At 36.1% G+C, this 14,462-nt stretch overlaps 1 protein-coding gene across 1 annotated transcript in view; it reads right to left on the reverse strand.

Moving 5' to 3' along the window:
* The window catches only part of LOC150103724 (phosphatidylinositol polyphosphate 5-phosphatase type IV-like), a 225,112-nt gene that overhangs the window by 92,467 nt on the left and 118,183 nt on the right, over nucleotides 1-14,462 (reverse strand). The window contains 1 exon segment of the mRNA XM_090396512.1: nucleotides 7,493-7,660. Within this exon segment, the coding sequence (XP_090252638.1) occupies nucleotides 7,493-7,660 (168 nt within the window).

Below are 14,462 nucleotides of genomic sequence, written 5' to 3' on the forward strand. Positions count from 1 at the left end.
ATGACTTCTCCATTATTTCCTGATAGAGTGGTGAGAACATGAATGGTCAACGAGTTCAAGGAGTGGTATGATAGACTTTGTGTTTCTAGGAAGGGCCTCCAACGATGAGTCTTTTTGACTCCATGGAGGCCTGAATAATAATAATAATATACATGCTATCAGCATTATATTATGATTTTAGTGATTGAGAATGAAAAACTGAGTCATTCAAGTACTTTTCTTCCCACCACCACCATGTGCTAGACTCAGAAAGAGAGGAAAAGGTCACAGGTAGTAAGCACACTTTCCTCCTGCTGTGAATTATGTATTACCTCTCCCCCTTCATCATGTGGCCTAGTAGTCAAACGTAATATAAAGAATATGTTGTGTGATGTATATTATCTTCTGTGTAAATACTGAATTTATTATATTCCCTGTAATTAGGGTGCTTTATGAAACACTAAATAAGCTTATGTACAGAACTCAGGCAAATCATCATCACCATTGCCTGAGAGAGGAGCTGGAACTAAATATGTATGTTTGCCCATTGGCCTTGCAACTTAGAAGTTGAAAGTTACCCTTAAAAGAAATATCTCCATCAGCTAACTTTGATCTCATTAATTTCACAGAGATAAAAGAAATAATCATCACTAGAGAGGTAAAGGGAAATTGTAATGTAGTCTTTAAAATCAATGAATATAACTGGGGAAAAAAAAAAAAAAAAAAACATTTTAATATCCTCCTCAGAATAAAAGAGCTAATTCATTAACACTGACGAGCAATAACTGTTTTTATATAAATTCTACTTTGAAAAGTTGTTAATAAATTCTACTATCTTCTAAATCTAATTCTAAATTCTTCAAATTGTTAATAAATTCTTTCTTTTAAGATTACACGGTGGTCAGCATTTATAGTGAAGAATTTATGCAGACACAACATGTGTTAGAATAATTACTTTACTTATCATTATGAAAGTAACATTCGACGTTTCAACCTCTGTATTGAGGTCATCATCAGGAAAACATAAATATGTACAGGATACAAGCTACATGACAATACACTACACAAAAGTAAGATGAATCTAAATGTTTGTTAATTATTTACCCTAGCCTGACCTCTGGTGGAAAAAAAAATACAATACACAGAACTACATTAAACAATTTCTAGTCTTCTCATATTAAGATTTTCTTCTGTTTGGGGTTGTTCTGGATGCTATATGGGTTGAAGATGGGCCTCCAAAGTTCAGATTTGGATGACATTTCACAGGCTTCTTTGAATTTTCTTTCAAACTAAGTTTTGGATTGGTGTGGGAACTTGGTGCCTTTCCAGTCAATTTTGTGACATGTTTGGAGTGGAACACCCATAGGAAAACAGCCAATTACAAACCAATGATACAAGGAGCAGCCAATCCCCTACACACGAAGTTAGGAGCAATCAGCCACCAATGGATCACGGCCAAGTTATCAACAAATACAGATACAATCTTAACGAAGGAGAGCTCTCGCTTCTGAAAAAAGCGAGAACTACACCATTGCACCAAGGTCAGTTAACAAATTAGATTTCATTTATCACATTGAAAGAGGTCTAAAATCGCTCCCCTCCAATATAGCCAACAAAATATGAATGCAAACATTGTACATATTAAGCTCCAATAAACAACTAAGTTGCAACCTAACCAGAATGGAAAAACTGGCTCTTAAATCTTTAAAAAAATAACCAAGGGATCTGTATTACAAAAGCAAATAAAGGCAATGTAACAGTCATCCTTGATTGGACAGCATACCAGGAAAAAATTAACCAATTCGTATCCCACCACAACATATACCAAATGGTGAACTACAACCCTATGAACTGCATCAAAAAGAAAACAACAGAACTAATCAAACTGGTGATCATGTGCCAGAGAAAACAACCAAAAATCTAATAACTGAATTATGCCTGTGCTGCCAGAATTTATGGCCTGCCAAAAATACACAAAACAAACATCACTACGACTGATAGTTGAAGGAATTGACAGCTCTAATTATTATTATTATTACCATCCCAAGACCTCATGGAGTCAAAGTCTCATCTGGGAGGTCCTTTTATCACACACACAGCTCATCATACCGTGTTTTAAACATATTCAAACTCTTTGCAAACACCACACTCTCAGGCAAGGCATTCCAATCATTCACAACTCTGCATGAAAAAAAAACTTGCCTCTCACTCCCCTACTCACACCCTCTTTATACAGTTTCCAGGGATGACCTCTGGTTTTCCCCTGATCTCCCACTATTCTCTGTAAAACTTCTCCAGCATTGATCATAAAACAACCCCTTACCAACTTGTAGGTCTCTATCATATCTCCCCTCTTCCTCCCATCCACCAGACTCTGCCTGAAAATTACATCTTCTCAATTTTTCCTCATACTCGACATTCCAGAGGTCAGAAACTACCTTAGTCAGTCAGTCTCCTTTGGACCCTTTCCAACATCTCTTCATCCTTCTGAAAACCCAGTGACCAAATCTGGGCACAATAGTCCATGTGTGGCCTAATCAAAGCCTTATACAACGGAACAAGAATCTTCCTACTTCTACACGTCAGTATCCTCCACATCATTCCCAGAAGCCTTTGTGATGTCTTCATAATTTTGGTGATGTGTCCCCTAAATTTTAGATCCTTATCCACTATCACCCCCAAATCTCTTATTTCCTCTACTTCTAACAATATATTCTCACCAAGCGTAAATTCTGCATCCCATCTTTGTTTTCCAAATTTTAAAATCTTACATTTTGCAACATTGAATTCACATCCCCATTTCCATGCCCAATCACTCAATCTATTCAAGTCTTCCTGTAAGGCCACAACATCTTCACTACACTTCATGGTTCATCCAAACTTTGCATCATCTGCAAACAACTGAATATCTCCATTCAAATCTTCACCTATATCATTAATATACAAGTTAAACAGTAATGGACCTAAAACAGACCCCTGAGGCACTCCACTAGTGACTTTCCTTTTCCTGGATATCGCTCTCCCCCATACACAACTTGTTGATACCTATCAGATAGCCAGTCTCCAATTCAATGCACAAATCTAATATCCAACCCCATCTGCTCTAGTTTGACTGTCAACCTATCATGAGGTACTCTATCAAAAGCGTTTGTGAAATCCAAGTATATTACTGGTTATCCTTTTCCTCTGTCCAAGGAAGCAGTCACTTTATTGTAATAAGTAAGTAGATTACTAAAACATGACCTCCCTTTAGCAAATCCATGCTGTCCATCAAAGATAATACCATTGTTATCAACCCAATTCTGGATCCTAGTTCTCACAAGCTTCTCCAACAACTTAACCACAACACCTGACACAGAGATAGGCCTATAGTTTGATGCATGAGTTCGAGCACCTTCTTTATGAAGCGACACAAACTTGCCCTCCTTCCACTCCTTAGGAACTTGACCGAGTGCAAGACTCATATTAAAAAAATATGTCAAGGCAGGTGTCAACTCCCTGGCACATTCTTTCAGAATACATGGTGATATATTATCAAGTCCCACAGCCTTATTAACATCTAGTTTACTCAACTCCCTATACACCTCTTGCTCACCTACAGTCAGTCTCTCCTCCCCATCATCAACTGCTCTCAATCCATGAAGTCACATTCACAAGATTGAAAGATCTTTATGAACTGCTCATTAAGTATCTCCACCACACATTCGGCATCAGCTGTCTTTATAACATTTTCTCCAATCAATGTCATCCTTCCATAATTATTCTTTCTTTTGCTGGCTACATATCGAAAGAATTCCTTAGGATTCTTTTTGGCTTCATTAGCCAACTGCTGTTTATACCTCTAAATTCTCTTTAGCTACCCTCACCAACCAAGTCACCCTCCTTGCTTGGTCTTTGTAGACCTCATGGAATTGGTTATTTCCATATCTCTTATGCTGCCTTCACAATGCCCATTTTCTCTGTATCTCATGCTTAATCTCTTTATTCATCCATCTCACACCCACCTTATTTAACCTTCTCAGCCTTGGAATACATTTAGACATTGCATCTACTAAACAGTTTTTGAAAATCCCCCAAGCTGCAACGATCTCTTTTCCAGCTAACTCCTCATTCCACGCTACACCCGCAAGCTGTCTCCTGAGCTCTTCATAATCACCCTCCCCCCTTGTAGTTCCACATATACCCTTTTCTCACAGAGGTCCTCACACTGCTGGCAACCACCCAGGTAATCACCTCATGGTCACTCTCACCAATTGGTGGATGATTTGACACCTCATTTATTTTTACATCCTCTGATGAGATGACCAAATCCAAGACCCTTAATCCTTGTGTGCCCTCTGTTACATACTGTCTGAGGTAGTTATCCCTCAAAAACTCAAGAAACTCATTTTCTTTACTTCCAGTTGCTATCTCATCATTCACGTATATATTGCCATAATTAAAATCACCCATAATGATCACCCTTTTCTTATTTACTTGGCTAATTTGATTGTACATTTCATTATTACCACCATCCACATTACCTGGTCTATAACAACATCCCACGAAGTATTTGATTCCATTCACCTCTATCTCACACCATACTGCCTCAAAACCACTGGCACTATTTCCCTCTTGCATCTCTACTTTATATGGACATAACTCTTTCTCTATCATCAACAGCACTCCCCTTCCCTTTTTACTCCTTCTGTCCTCACGAAACACATCATAACCTTCCATCTCTATTCCTGTCAGGATGTCATCCTCTTCAAACCATGTCTCACTTATTAACCATTTCATCCGCATTGTTTCTTATACTTCTAGCATTTGTATACAAACACAACAGCTCATTTCTGGGCCATTTCCCTTTCTGCTTCTTCATTTTAAAACCCTTTTCAATTCCAACTGTTTCCTCTTGATCCCTGGTCATCCCATTCCTTTCCTGCCTACACATGCTCACCTCCTCTTGGAGCATCCACCTTTCTTATGCTGTGTGCCCCTGTTCACCCTGAGCCTCCCATTTTCTCTGCTCCTCTTGCACACCCATTCTCTCATTTTCTATACTCATACCACTCACTTCCCCATTCATAACCACCTCTTCAATCTCTCCTGTCTTACTCTCCACTTAATCAAGAAGCTAGCAGCCATACTCAAGGAGTTGGTAAGTCATTCCCTCTCCTATATAAAAATACACAACACTTCATAAAAAAATCAGAAACATCACACTCAACAACAAAGATTTATTAGTCAGCTTTGACATAACTGCTCTGCTCTTCTCACTAATGTCCCAATCAATGACACTATTCTTTTCCTACAGAACATATTTCTGTCTGATATGGCCCTCTTTGCCCACATACTGTGCTCCGAGTATTTCACTAGGCAAAATAATTTTTACCTACTAAAAAAAAAAAAAGGTATGGCCATGGGCCCACCACTTTCCACCCAATAGCTAACTTTTACATGGGAGACTTTGAGCAACGAGCTCTAGATTCTGCCAGCCTAAAGCCTGGCTCAGATATGTTGATGATATTTTCATCATTTGGCCCCATGGCTGAGAAACTTTAAATACATTCCTAAACTGCCTGAATAAACAACATAAATGTATCCAATTCACCATCAATGATATTATCTTTGATGGACAGCATGGATTTGCTAAAGGGAGGTCATATTTTAGTAATCTACTTACTTATTACAATAAGGTGACAGCTTCCTTGGACAAAGGAGAGGGATACACAGTAGTATACTTAAATTTTGCAAAGGCTTTTGATAGATTACTGCATGATAAGTTGATATTCAAACTAGAGTGGATGGGGTTGGATATTAGATTAGTGCATTGGATTGGAGACTGGCTATCTGATAGGTATCAGCAAGTTGTGTATGGGGGAACAATATCCTGGAAGAGGAAAAAAGTCAGTAGTGGTATGCCTCAGGGGTATGTTTTAGGACCATTGCCGTTTAAACTGTATGTTAATGATTTTGGATGGGGAAATTCGGTTGTTTGCAGATGATGCAAAGTTCAGACGAACTATGAAGAGTAGAGAAGATGTTGTGGTCTTACAAGAAGACCTGAATAAATTGAGTGAATGGGGATGCGAGTTCAATGTTGCAAAATGTATGGTTTTAAAATTGGAAACAATGATGGGATGTATAATTTATGATTTGTGGGGATATATTGTTGGAGGTAATAAGAGATCTTGGGGGTGATAGTGGATAAGGATCTAAAATTTAGGGGATACGCTACCAAAATTGTGAGGACAACACAAACAATTCTGGTTATGATGCAGAGGACACTGACTTGTAGAAGTAAGGAGATTCTTGTTCTATTGTATAAGGCTTTGATAAGGCCATACATGGACTACTGGAGACTGCAAAAATTTTATTTTAGACAATAAAATTTTAATTTTATTAAATATACTATAGTATGGTGCAAAAAAAAAAACAGTACTGAACAACTACAATGATATATGTTATGGATTAAATGGATTTATTAACAAAGAAATATATGTTTATACCTGGGTGATAGTGGATAAGGATCCACAACTATCAGTGGAATCTTGGTCAAATAAAGCATTAACAACATTAGATTACATACTTGAAATGAGCACTTTGCCTTTCAAGACAGGTTTCGTAGCACATGTGAAAGTTCTCTGTCATCTCGGAGAACAAGGGTTGGGGCATCTGCTGAACACATCATGTAATTTTATCCCTTAGCTCACCAATGTTTGAAGATGGGTCATGGTGGAATACCCGATTCCTTCAACATAATCTAAACGACAGCATCAAGTGATGTGAGATCAGCAGAACATGAAGTAAGGGAATTCTGTGAAGCTTGAAATAAGCCTCCCAAGGAAGTGTTCTGATAAAGAGCCTCCAGAACCACATGATGTGTGACAAGTTGCTCCATCCTGTTGGATTAACCTGTGCATGAAATGGAATGCTTTTTTTTTGCATGACATATCCTATGCAATTCCTGGGTGAATGGAATCAATACATTCTCGATCATTCTCGAACCATGACCTTTAACAGCATTTGCTGTTAAAGGTCATGGTTACACCACCTATTCAATGAAGAAGGGCCCAATTATGGCATGGAAAAAACTGCGCACCATGCAGTGACCTTCTTGCTGTGAAGAGGTTTCTAGTGAACAAATTCACAGGCCTGTGATTATCATTTGTGTTAACAGTTTGTGGTCTCCCCAAATCCTCGTTGCATCGCAGCAGAACACTTCCGGCACGTCAGAACCTCTCGATTAAGGCAATGATGACACTATTGCTTGGGGCAAGCTTACAGTAATGATGAACAAACTGTTCACAAACAAGTCATAAGCTTGCAACAATTGCTCTACCAACTCCGTATGAATGAAAATAATGCTCAACAATAAACATGCAGTCAAACAGCATCTCTCATACCACGTATACTGAAGGAGGCGTTGAAGTTCAGTACTACTTTTTTTTGCATCATACTATATTTTAAGTAATTCTCAATGAGGGAAAATAAAATAAACATCAATATATAAATTACATAATTAACTAACCTTCATTCATAACTTGATAAAGCTGGTCATGTCTTAAAAGTGAATCAAATGAAGGAAGAGCCTCATTTATTTTATCTTCCACATATGACAATACTATAGGCCTTTCCTGAACAAGTCTAAAGTTTAAATCACCCCACCAAAAAACAAAATCGAACCTTTCTGTTACATCTGAAATGCAAAATTTATATTTTAGAAAACATTATACAATGATGATAACAATTAGTTAAGTGGAAAAGAACTGTTTGCTGATATTAACTTCAATAGCAATATTATTATTACCCAAGACCCCAAGGAGTCAAAGACTCACCTAGGAAGTCCTTTTATCAAACACACAGCTCATCATACTGTGCTTTAAACACACTCAAATTTTCTGCAAACACCACACTCTCAGGCAAGGCATTCAAATCATTCACAACTCTGCATAAAAAAAATCTTCTTCTCACTCCCCTACTCACATCCTCCTTATACAACTTCCAGAGATGATCTCTGGTTCTCCCCTGATCTCCCACTATTTTCTGTAGAATCTCTCCAGCATTGATCCTATAACAACCCCTTAATAACTTGTAGGTCTCTATCATATCCCCCTCCTCCTCCTCCACCTGTCCACCAGACTCTGCAAGTTGCATCTTCCCAATCTTTCCTTATTCTCGACATATATATTTCATTTTCAAATAAGATAAATATGATAATGTAAAATTGTTCAATTAGCAATGCAGAATCTGCCAGAAGTTGTGTTTATTAGCATTCTTACCCACTGACATAACAAACTACTGATTACAGCTGTCCCTCACTGTAATGTTTACCTAATTAAAAGATATTCTTAATATATTAAGAATAAAGAGGAAGAATGTTGAAGACTATTTTGGATCCAAAATTTTGAAGCAAAAAAAAAAAAAAAATAAGATTCTACCAGAGTTGACAGTTCAAGAATCATACCAGATTTGTAACATGAGCTTGATATAAGAATTAATTATCCAACATACTCATCAAGTAGTAATTGCTCATTTAGAGCTAATTAAAAAATACATTAATTTAGATTCAAAATTTGACTCATGGTTTTAACTATTTTACTCAACTCTCACTATCTGATTTATACAATTGTAGATTTTTCCCTCCCATATAAGTAATAATAAAATGCTACTACTTTTAAATTTATTGAAATTTTGGCCGCTATTAATTGGCATGGTCACTGCACAATATTGTATTTCATTTTATTTCAAAAATAATCAAAATGCTTTCAAAATTAGTTCAAAAATGACTAATTTTTGAACCAATCTCCTGCACTGCAGGAGTGAGAGAATTACATTAATGTGAACCAGATGGTATGTGATTATGAAATGATTCAGAGTCAGTCACAAACAAAGTTATTAGATGCTTATTTTGCTCAATTCATATAATAATGTGATACAAAACTTAGATTTTGTAAAAAACAGATAAACTTTTTCATATACAGCTGCTTTTTAAAATGTTTAATGGTTAAGAAAATCCTATACCATGCTAAAAACAAGCCAGACTAATTACTGAGAGAAAGTTTGTTTTGTTTTCATCTGTTTATATATATATATAGGGTGTTTCAAATTCAAATATCCCTATCCCTATTCAGAGCAATCTGTACAGAGAGAGAGAGATACAACAAACAAAATACTCTCAAACTTGGTGGGCATCCTAACCAGATCATGGGGAAGAGATTTCGACAATAAAAAAAAATAGTTCAAAAAGGACCAATGGGGGAAACATGACACTGTGAGGGAAAAAATTACATTAATGTGATGGTATGTGAATGTGAAATGATTCACAGTCGATGAGAAAGTTATTCAATGATGTTTATTTTGCTCAGTTTATAAAATAATCTGATACCATCATACAGCATTGTCTACAGCGGAATGCAACTTATCTGTCAAAAGGTTTCACAGATGTGTGATTTTTGTCTTTCAATCTGCCAGGTGAAAAACTTCGCTCCAATACACCATGCTTTTGAGTAACTACAAAGCCAAAAGTCACAGGGGTTAAGGTAGTGAATGCAGTAGCCATCTCATAGAAAATGAGCAAGTGATTATTCTATCCTCTGTGAAATGTTGAACTTCATGTCCGATGCAGAGAGTCTGCTATTTTAACACTGTTGTGTTCAGGTGCTCTCTTCGCTGCAATTGCAAGATGACAAAACTGCTCAAAATGTGTCCCAATAATGCATAGCAGTGACAGGTCAGAGGCCCGACTTGATGGATTTCTTTAAAGAAAAACAGCTTGATAACAAACTTGGCCATAAATCCTGTCCATACTGTGACTTTTAGAAAATGTAAGGGATGGGGATTCTCTGTAGTCCAGATGCGGCAGTTTTGAGTATTTACTGTTCTGGGTCATTAGGACTTTTCGCAATTCGACTTATTTTATTCGTAAAAGAGAAAGCTTTATTGGTTAAGTTGATCTCAAGAAACTAAAAATTTTCTACAAAATTCTTTATTTGAGAAGAATTTGTCTTATTTGAATTAAACTTTTGCTAGTTAGTAAGTAAAAGAAAATCTAAAACTTTTTTAGTTATGTTTTTTTTATGAAACAAACTTAATTATTATTTCTTTTCAGATCATACAAATTTGAGATATTAAAAATATTTAAATAAACTGCTCTCAAGCAAGCAAAGACGTTCTAGTTAAAATAAATAAAATCCCAATATCTGATTCAAAGTACAAACGTAAGTCCAGAGCTAAGAAGAGGAAACTTAAATCCGAGAGAGAGAATCAAAAGCATTGCGAGGTCATCAATTCATAACCAAATTTTTCAAATCTGAAAATGAAATGAACATAGTTCCCAGTACTGATCATAGTGAAGGTGGTGATAATGTTTGTGACACTGAAATCCAAACAGAATATCAGTGTCAAATCAAAACTCATAAGGAAGTCGAAAGTCGAGTGACTGTTACATGTGAACCTCTTGCAACTGAAGAAAAAGCCGCAAGTGAAAAATTTGCAGGAGTGACTATGGAAGAATATGATACAGTTGATGCTTTAATTGCGGATCTTTTTGAAAACTCTGATATAAAATATGATGACCTTAGTAATTGGCCCGAGTAATCTCAAGCAACATGTGGCAAGAGATAGTACAAGCTATCAGCTTTCAAGAATTCCAAAAGATTTATAAGGAATTGCCAAGAGATCTTAATGGTAGGAATTTTCAAGTTATTTGCTCTATACGAAAACGAAAAATGAAAGAACAAGAGAACATTTTCCAAGAGAATGGTTAACATGGGTGTATCGAAAGAAATTCTTTATTGTCTACCATGTCATAATAACAAGTTATTATGACATATTAAAACTCTAATAACAAAAACTTAAGCAGTTTAGTCCAAGAAGAATTTTCGCCTAGAAATAAGCCCTGGAAAAAGTTGTATGATATGTTGCCTCTTCACGAAAATAGTGCTGAACACAGAGAACAATATCTGGCTTGGAAATCCCTTTTCAAATCATTGAAAGGACATGGAATCGATAAAGACTTATAACTATAAATTCAATATGAAACAAATAAGTGGAGACTTCTGCAATGGATGGTAGACGTAATGTTATTTTTATTATCCAGAGGTTTAGCATTTCAAGGAGAGAACACGAAGATTGTTCATAATGGGAATTTCTTAGGTATATTAAATTAATTCGAAAGTACGATGAAGTGACACAACAACATCTTGGCAAAGTTCAACAAAATCAGATGAAAGATAAAAGTATGAAAGGATATGCACATTACTTGTCATGGAATTTGCAAAATGAGTTGCCTTTGAGTGGGCAAAGTTCTCCAAACTATTCTAGACCAAAGAAGAGATGCAATTTTCTACAGAATAATAGTTGACACAACATCGGATATCTCCCACAATGAACAAAACGTCGTAATTCTCAGATGCATATCGTAAAACCAAGACGCAAGCAAATTTGAAATCAATGAATGTTTCATTGAATTCATGAACTTTACTGGAAAAACTGGAGAAAAAATAACTGAAGAAATACTTGCTACTCTGGAAAAAACAGTATACCTCACAAAGATTGCCATTCACAAGGCTACGACAATGGCGCAAACATGCATGGAAAAATAAGCGGTGTAAAAACTCTCATTTTACAAAAGAACAAATGTGCCTTATTTTCTCCCTGTGGAGCACATTCACTAAATTGCGTAGGAGTCAATGCTACCAAAATCAACCCAGATGTTATAATGTTTTTTGGGAATATAGAGAGCTTCTACTCTTTCTTTGCTCACAGTCCTGCATGCTGGAAAGTACTGAAAAAACACATGCCACTATCTCTTCAAAGTCTTTCAAAAACAAGGTGAAGTGAAAGAATTCGAGATGTAACTCCTTAAACACTGAACACAATTAATGGCTTGAAAAAATCTTTCAGATCTTATAAAGGTATGCTAATGACAATATTTTGGCACAAAATATTATCAAATATTGACAATAATAAAAAAAGGAATATCTCTTGAGGTAGAGTCTGCACTTATAAGAGAATTGCAAGAGATACAACACTTACGTGACTCGTGGGAAAGTGTTGTCCAAGAAGCAAAAGTAGTTGCTGAAGCAATCGGTGTGCACCTTCAATTTTGCAAAAATCGAGAAACCACTGTAGAACTTGAACAAGATTTTAAAATTTTCGTAATTTATCCAGTATTGGATTTCATTATGAATGATTTAAAACAAGGTTTGAAGCAGCAGATATGTGAATTATTCTCAACTATTTTAAATTTCCACAACTTGGAAGATGTTCAACTTATCACAAAAGCCGCAAAACTTGTGAATATGTATGAAAAAGATCTGTCAGAAGAGTTACTGAATGAAATTCTTCACCTTAAAAGTATTCATAAGATAGTTTTTGGCACAGAAACAAGTCCAGTGAGATTTCTGAAAGAAATTTATGACAAAAACTTGCAAAGTATATTGCCAATATCTGCCTCGCCGTTAAACTATTTTGCACAAACCGGTTACTGTTTCTTCAGCTGAGAGATCATTCAGCAGACTGGCCAATTCATTAAAAACATGGCAAATAAGGACTTAATCACCTAGCAATTTTGTGCATTGAAAATGATTTCGCTAAGCGAGTTGATTTTACTGATATTATTGATAAATTTGATTCGACAAAAACTAGAAATTATACTTTGAAGTAATTTTGAATATTATTATTAGTTTGTATTATATAGATATTGGTAGTTTTTTAAATAAATAATACTTTTGTGTTATCATTTAAACTAATTGATCCTAAACCCTGTAGATTGTATAGCAATGCATTGTGCTTAACCTGAGCAACAGATAGGGGGCCCGCTTCAGGATGTGGAGGCCATGATATACACTATCTGATTAAAAATATCTGGTGTATATACAAAGGTATTTGAAATACTCTGTACATACACTATCTGATTAAAAATATCTGGTAAAGTATGCTTGTCTGCTCGCTGTGATGAGTGAGATTTTTTGGGGGAAAAGTACAAACAAAAACAACAACAAAAAAAAAAAAACTTTCAGCTCAATATAGAGTTTTATTACATTATGCTGGTCTGTTTCATGTTTTATGTCGTAAATAGAATTTTGTATATTATCTTATTTATTGCATACATTGAGGAATGCTGGTCATTACAAATATCTGTTTTGCCAATTATTACTGACTTTTTCATAATGGAATATGACCAATGAGAGGATTAGGATATGCACTCCTCATTTCATTTTATAGAGTATCTCATGTTGGAGGCTTAATGGATTGTATACAGAACTCAGAAAGGATTAAAACAGAATTTAATACTTCCTATATTTCGTCTCAGTCACTGAGACATCTTCAGGGATTACAAAAAAACTAATGTAACATATACACAAATAGCACACAATACTAAGCCCAACCATGTAGGTGATTCTAAAGTCTAGGTGGAGCGCCCTCTAAGGGTGGTTGTAGGTGGCCTGGAATATAAGGTGGGATCTCTGATGATAAGTGTTTCCTATATCTTAGGAAGCTTAATGCAACCATATTTATTAAGATTTGGTTGATTTCTGAGAGCTGCTGCTGATTCTAAAAATAGTCTCTCTTTTTTGAATTTGCTGTGGTGGAGCATGGTGGTTTTTTTCCATGAGATCCTGTGGGTTGCAGATGTATGACTTGTGATCCTCTAGGCGGATGGTTGCAGATCTGTCCGTCTGTCCAAAGTATGCTAGCTTACAGGAACAGGGACCTTTATAAACTCCAGGCACTGAGAGAGGAGGGAGCTGACCTTTTGTAGACCAGATAAGGGTAGCAAGTTTGCAGTGGGACTTAAATGCTATGTGTAGGTTGTACTTTTTTAAAATCTTGGATATTTTTTTCCAATGTGCCACAGATGAAGGGTATGGTGATGTCATTTTTTAACCTTTCTGAAGAGAAGACTGGGGAAGGAACTGATTATTTTTTTAATACTGTGATTGCTGTAGTCATTGGAGAGAAAAGTGTTGTGTATGTAGTCAAGCTCAGTTGTAAGTGCGGTTCCACTGGAACAAAGATTGCGGCTCTCTTGGTTAGAGTTTTAATAATGCCATATTGTTGAGCAGGGTGGTGGTGGGAGCAAATAACATCAGACTTGACGTCGCCAACATCCTCGCCCAGTCTTTGCCTCCAAAAAGTAATTTATCATCCAGCCAACAAATTGCTCAAAATCGGGAAATTACAGAAAGAAAAAAGTATCGTCATCACCAGAGCGAATAAGGGTAATGCCACAGTTGTTCTTAATGCCACGTAATACAATCGAAAAATGGAGATTATCCTCCGAGATCGCTCTACCTATATCCCACTAGAACACTAAAAACACAAGTTAAAAAATTAAAAAACTTACTTATAAAAGTATCTTCCTGGCTTCCAGACATAACGAAAAAAATGAAACTTTTCTGTTCCTGTCCCCCTCAATATACAGTTTGCCAAAAATCCACAAATCCAATTCCCCACTAAGACCTATAGTAGATGCCACTAATGCACCTTGCTAC

This window comes from Typopeltis vanoorti, chromosome 8 (assembly GCF_054136105.1).
Source record: "Typopeltis vanoorti isolate ZY-2024b chromosome 8, IOZ_Tvanoo_1.0, whole genome shotgun sequence".
In the NCBI taxonomy this organism is placed as follows: Eukaryota; Metazoa; Arthropoda; class Arachnida; order Uropygi; family Thelyphonidae; genus Typopeltis; species Typopeltis vanoorti.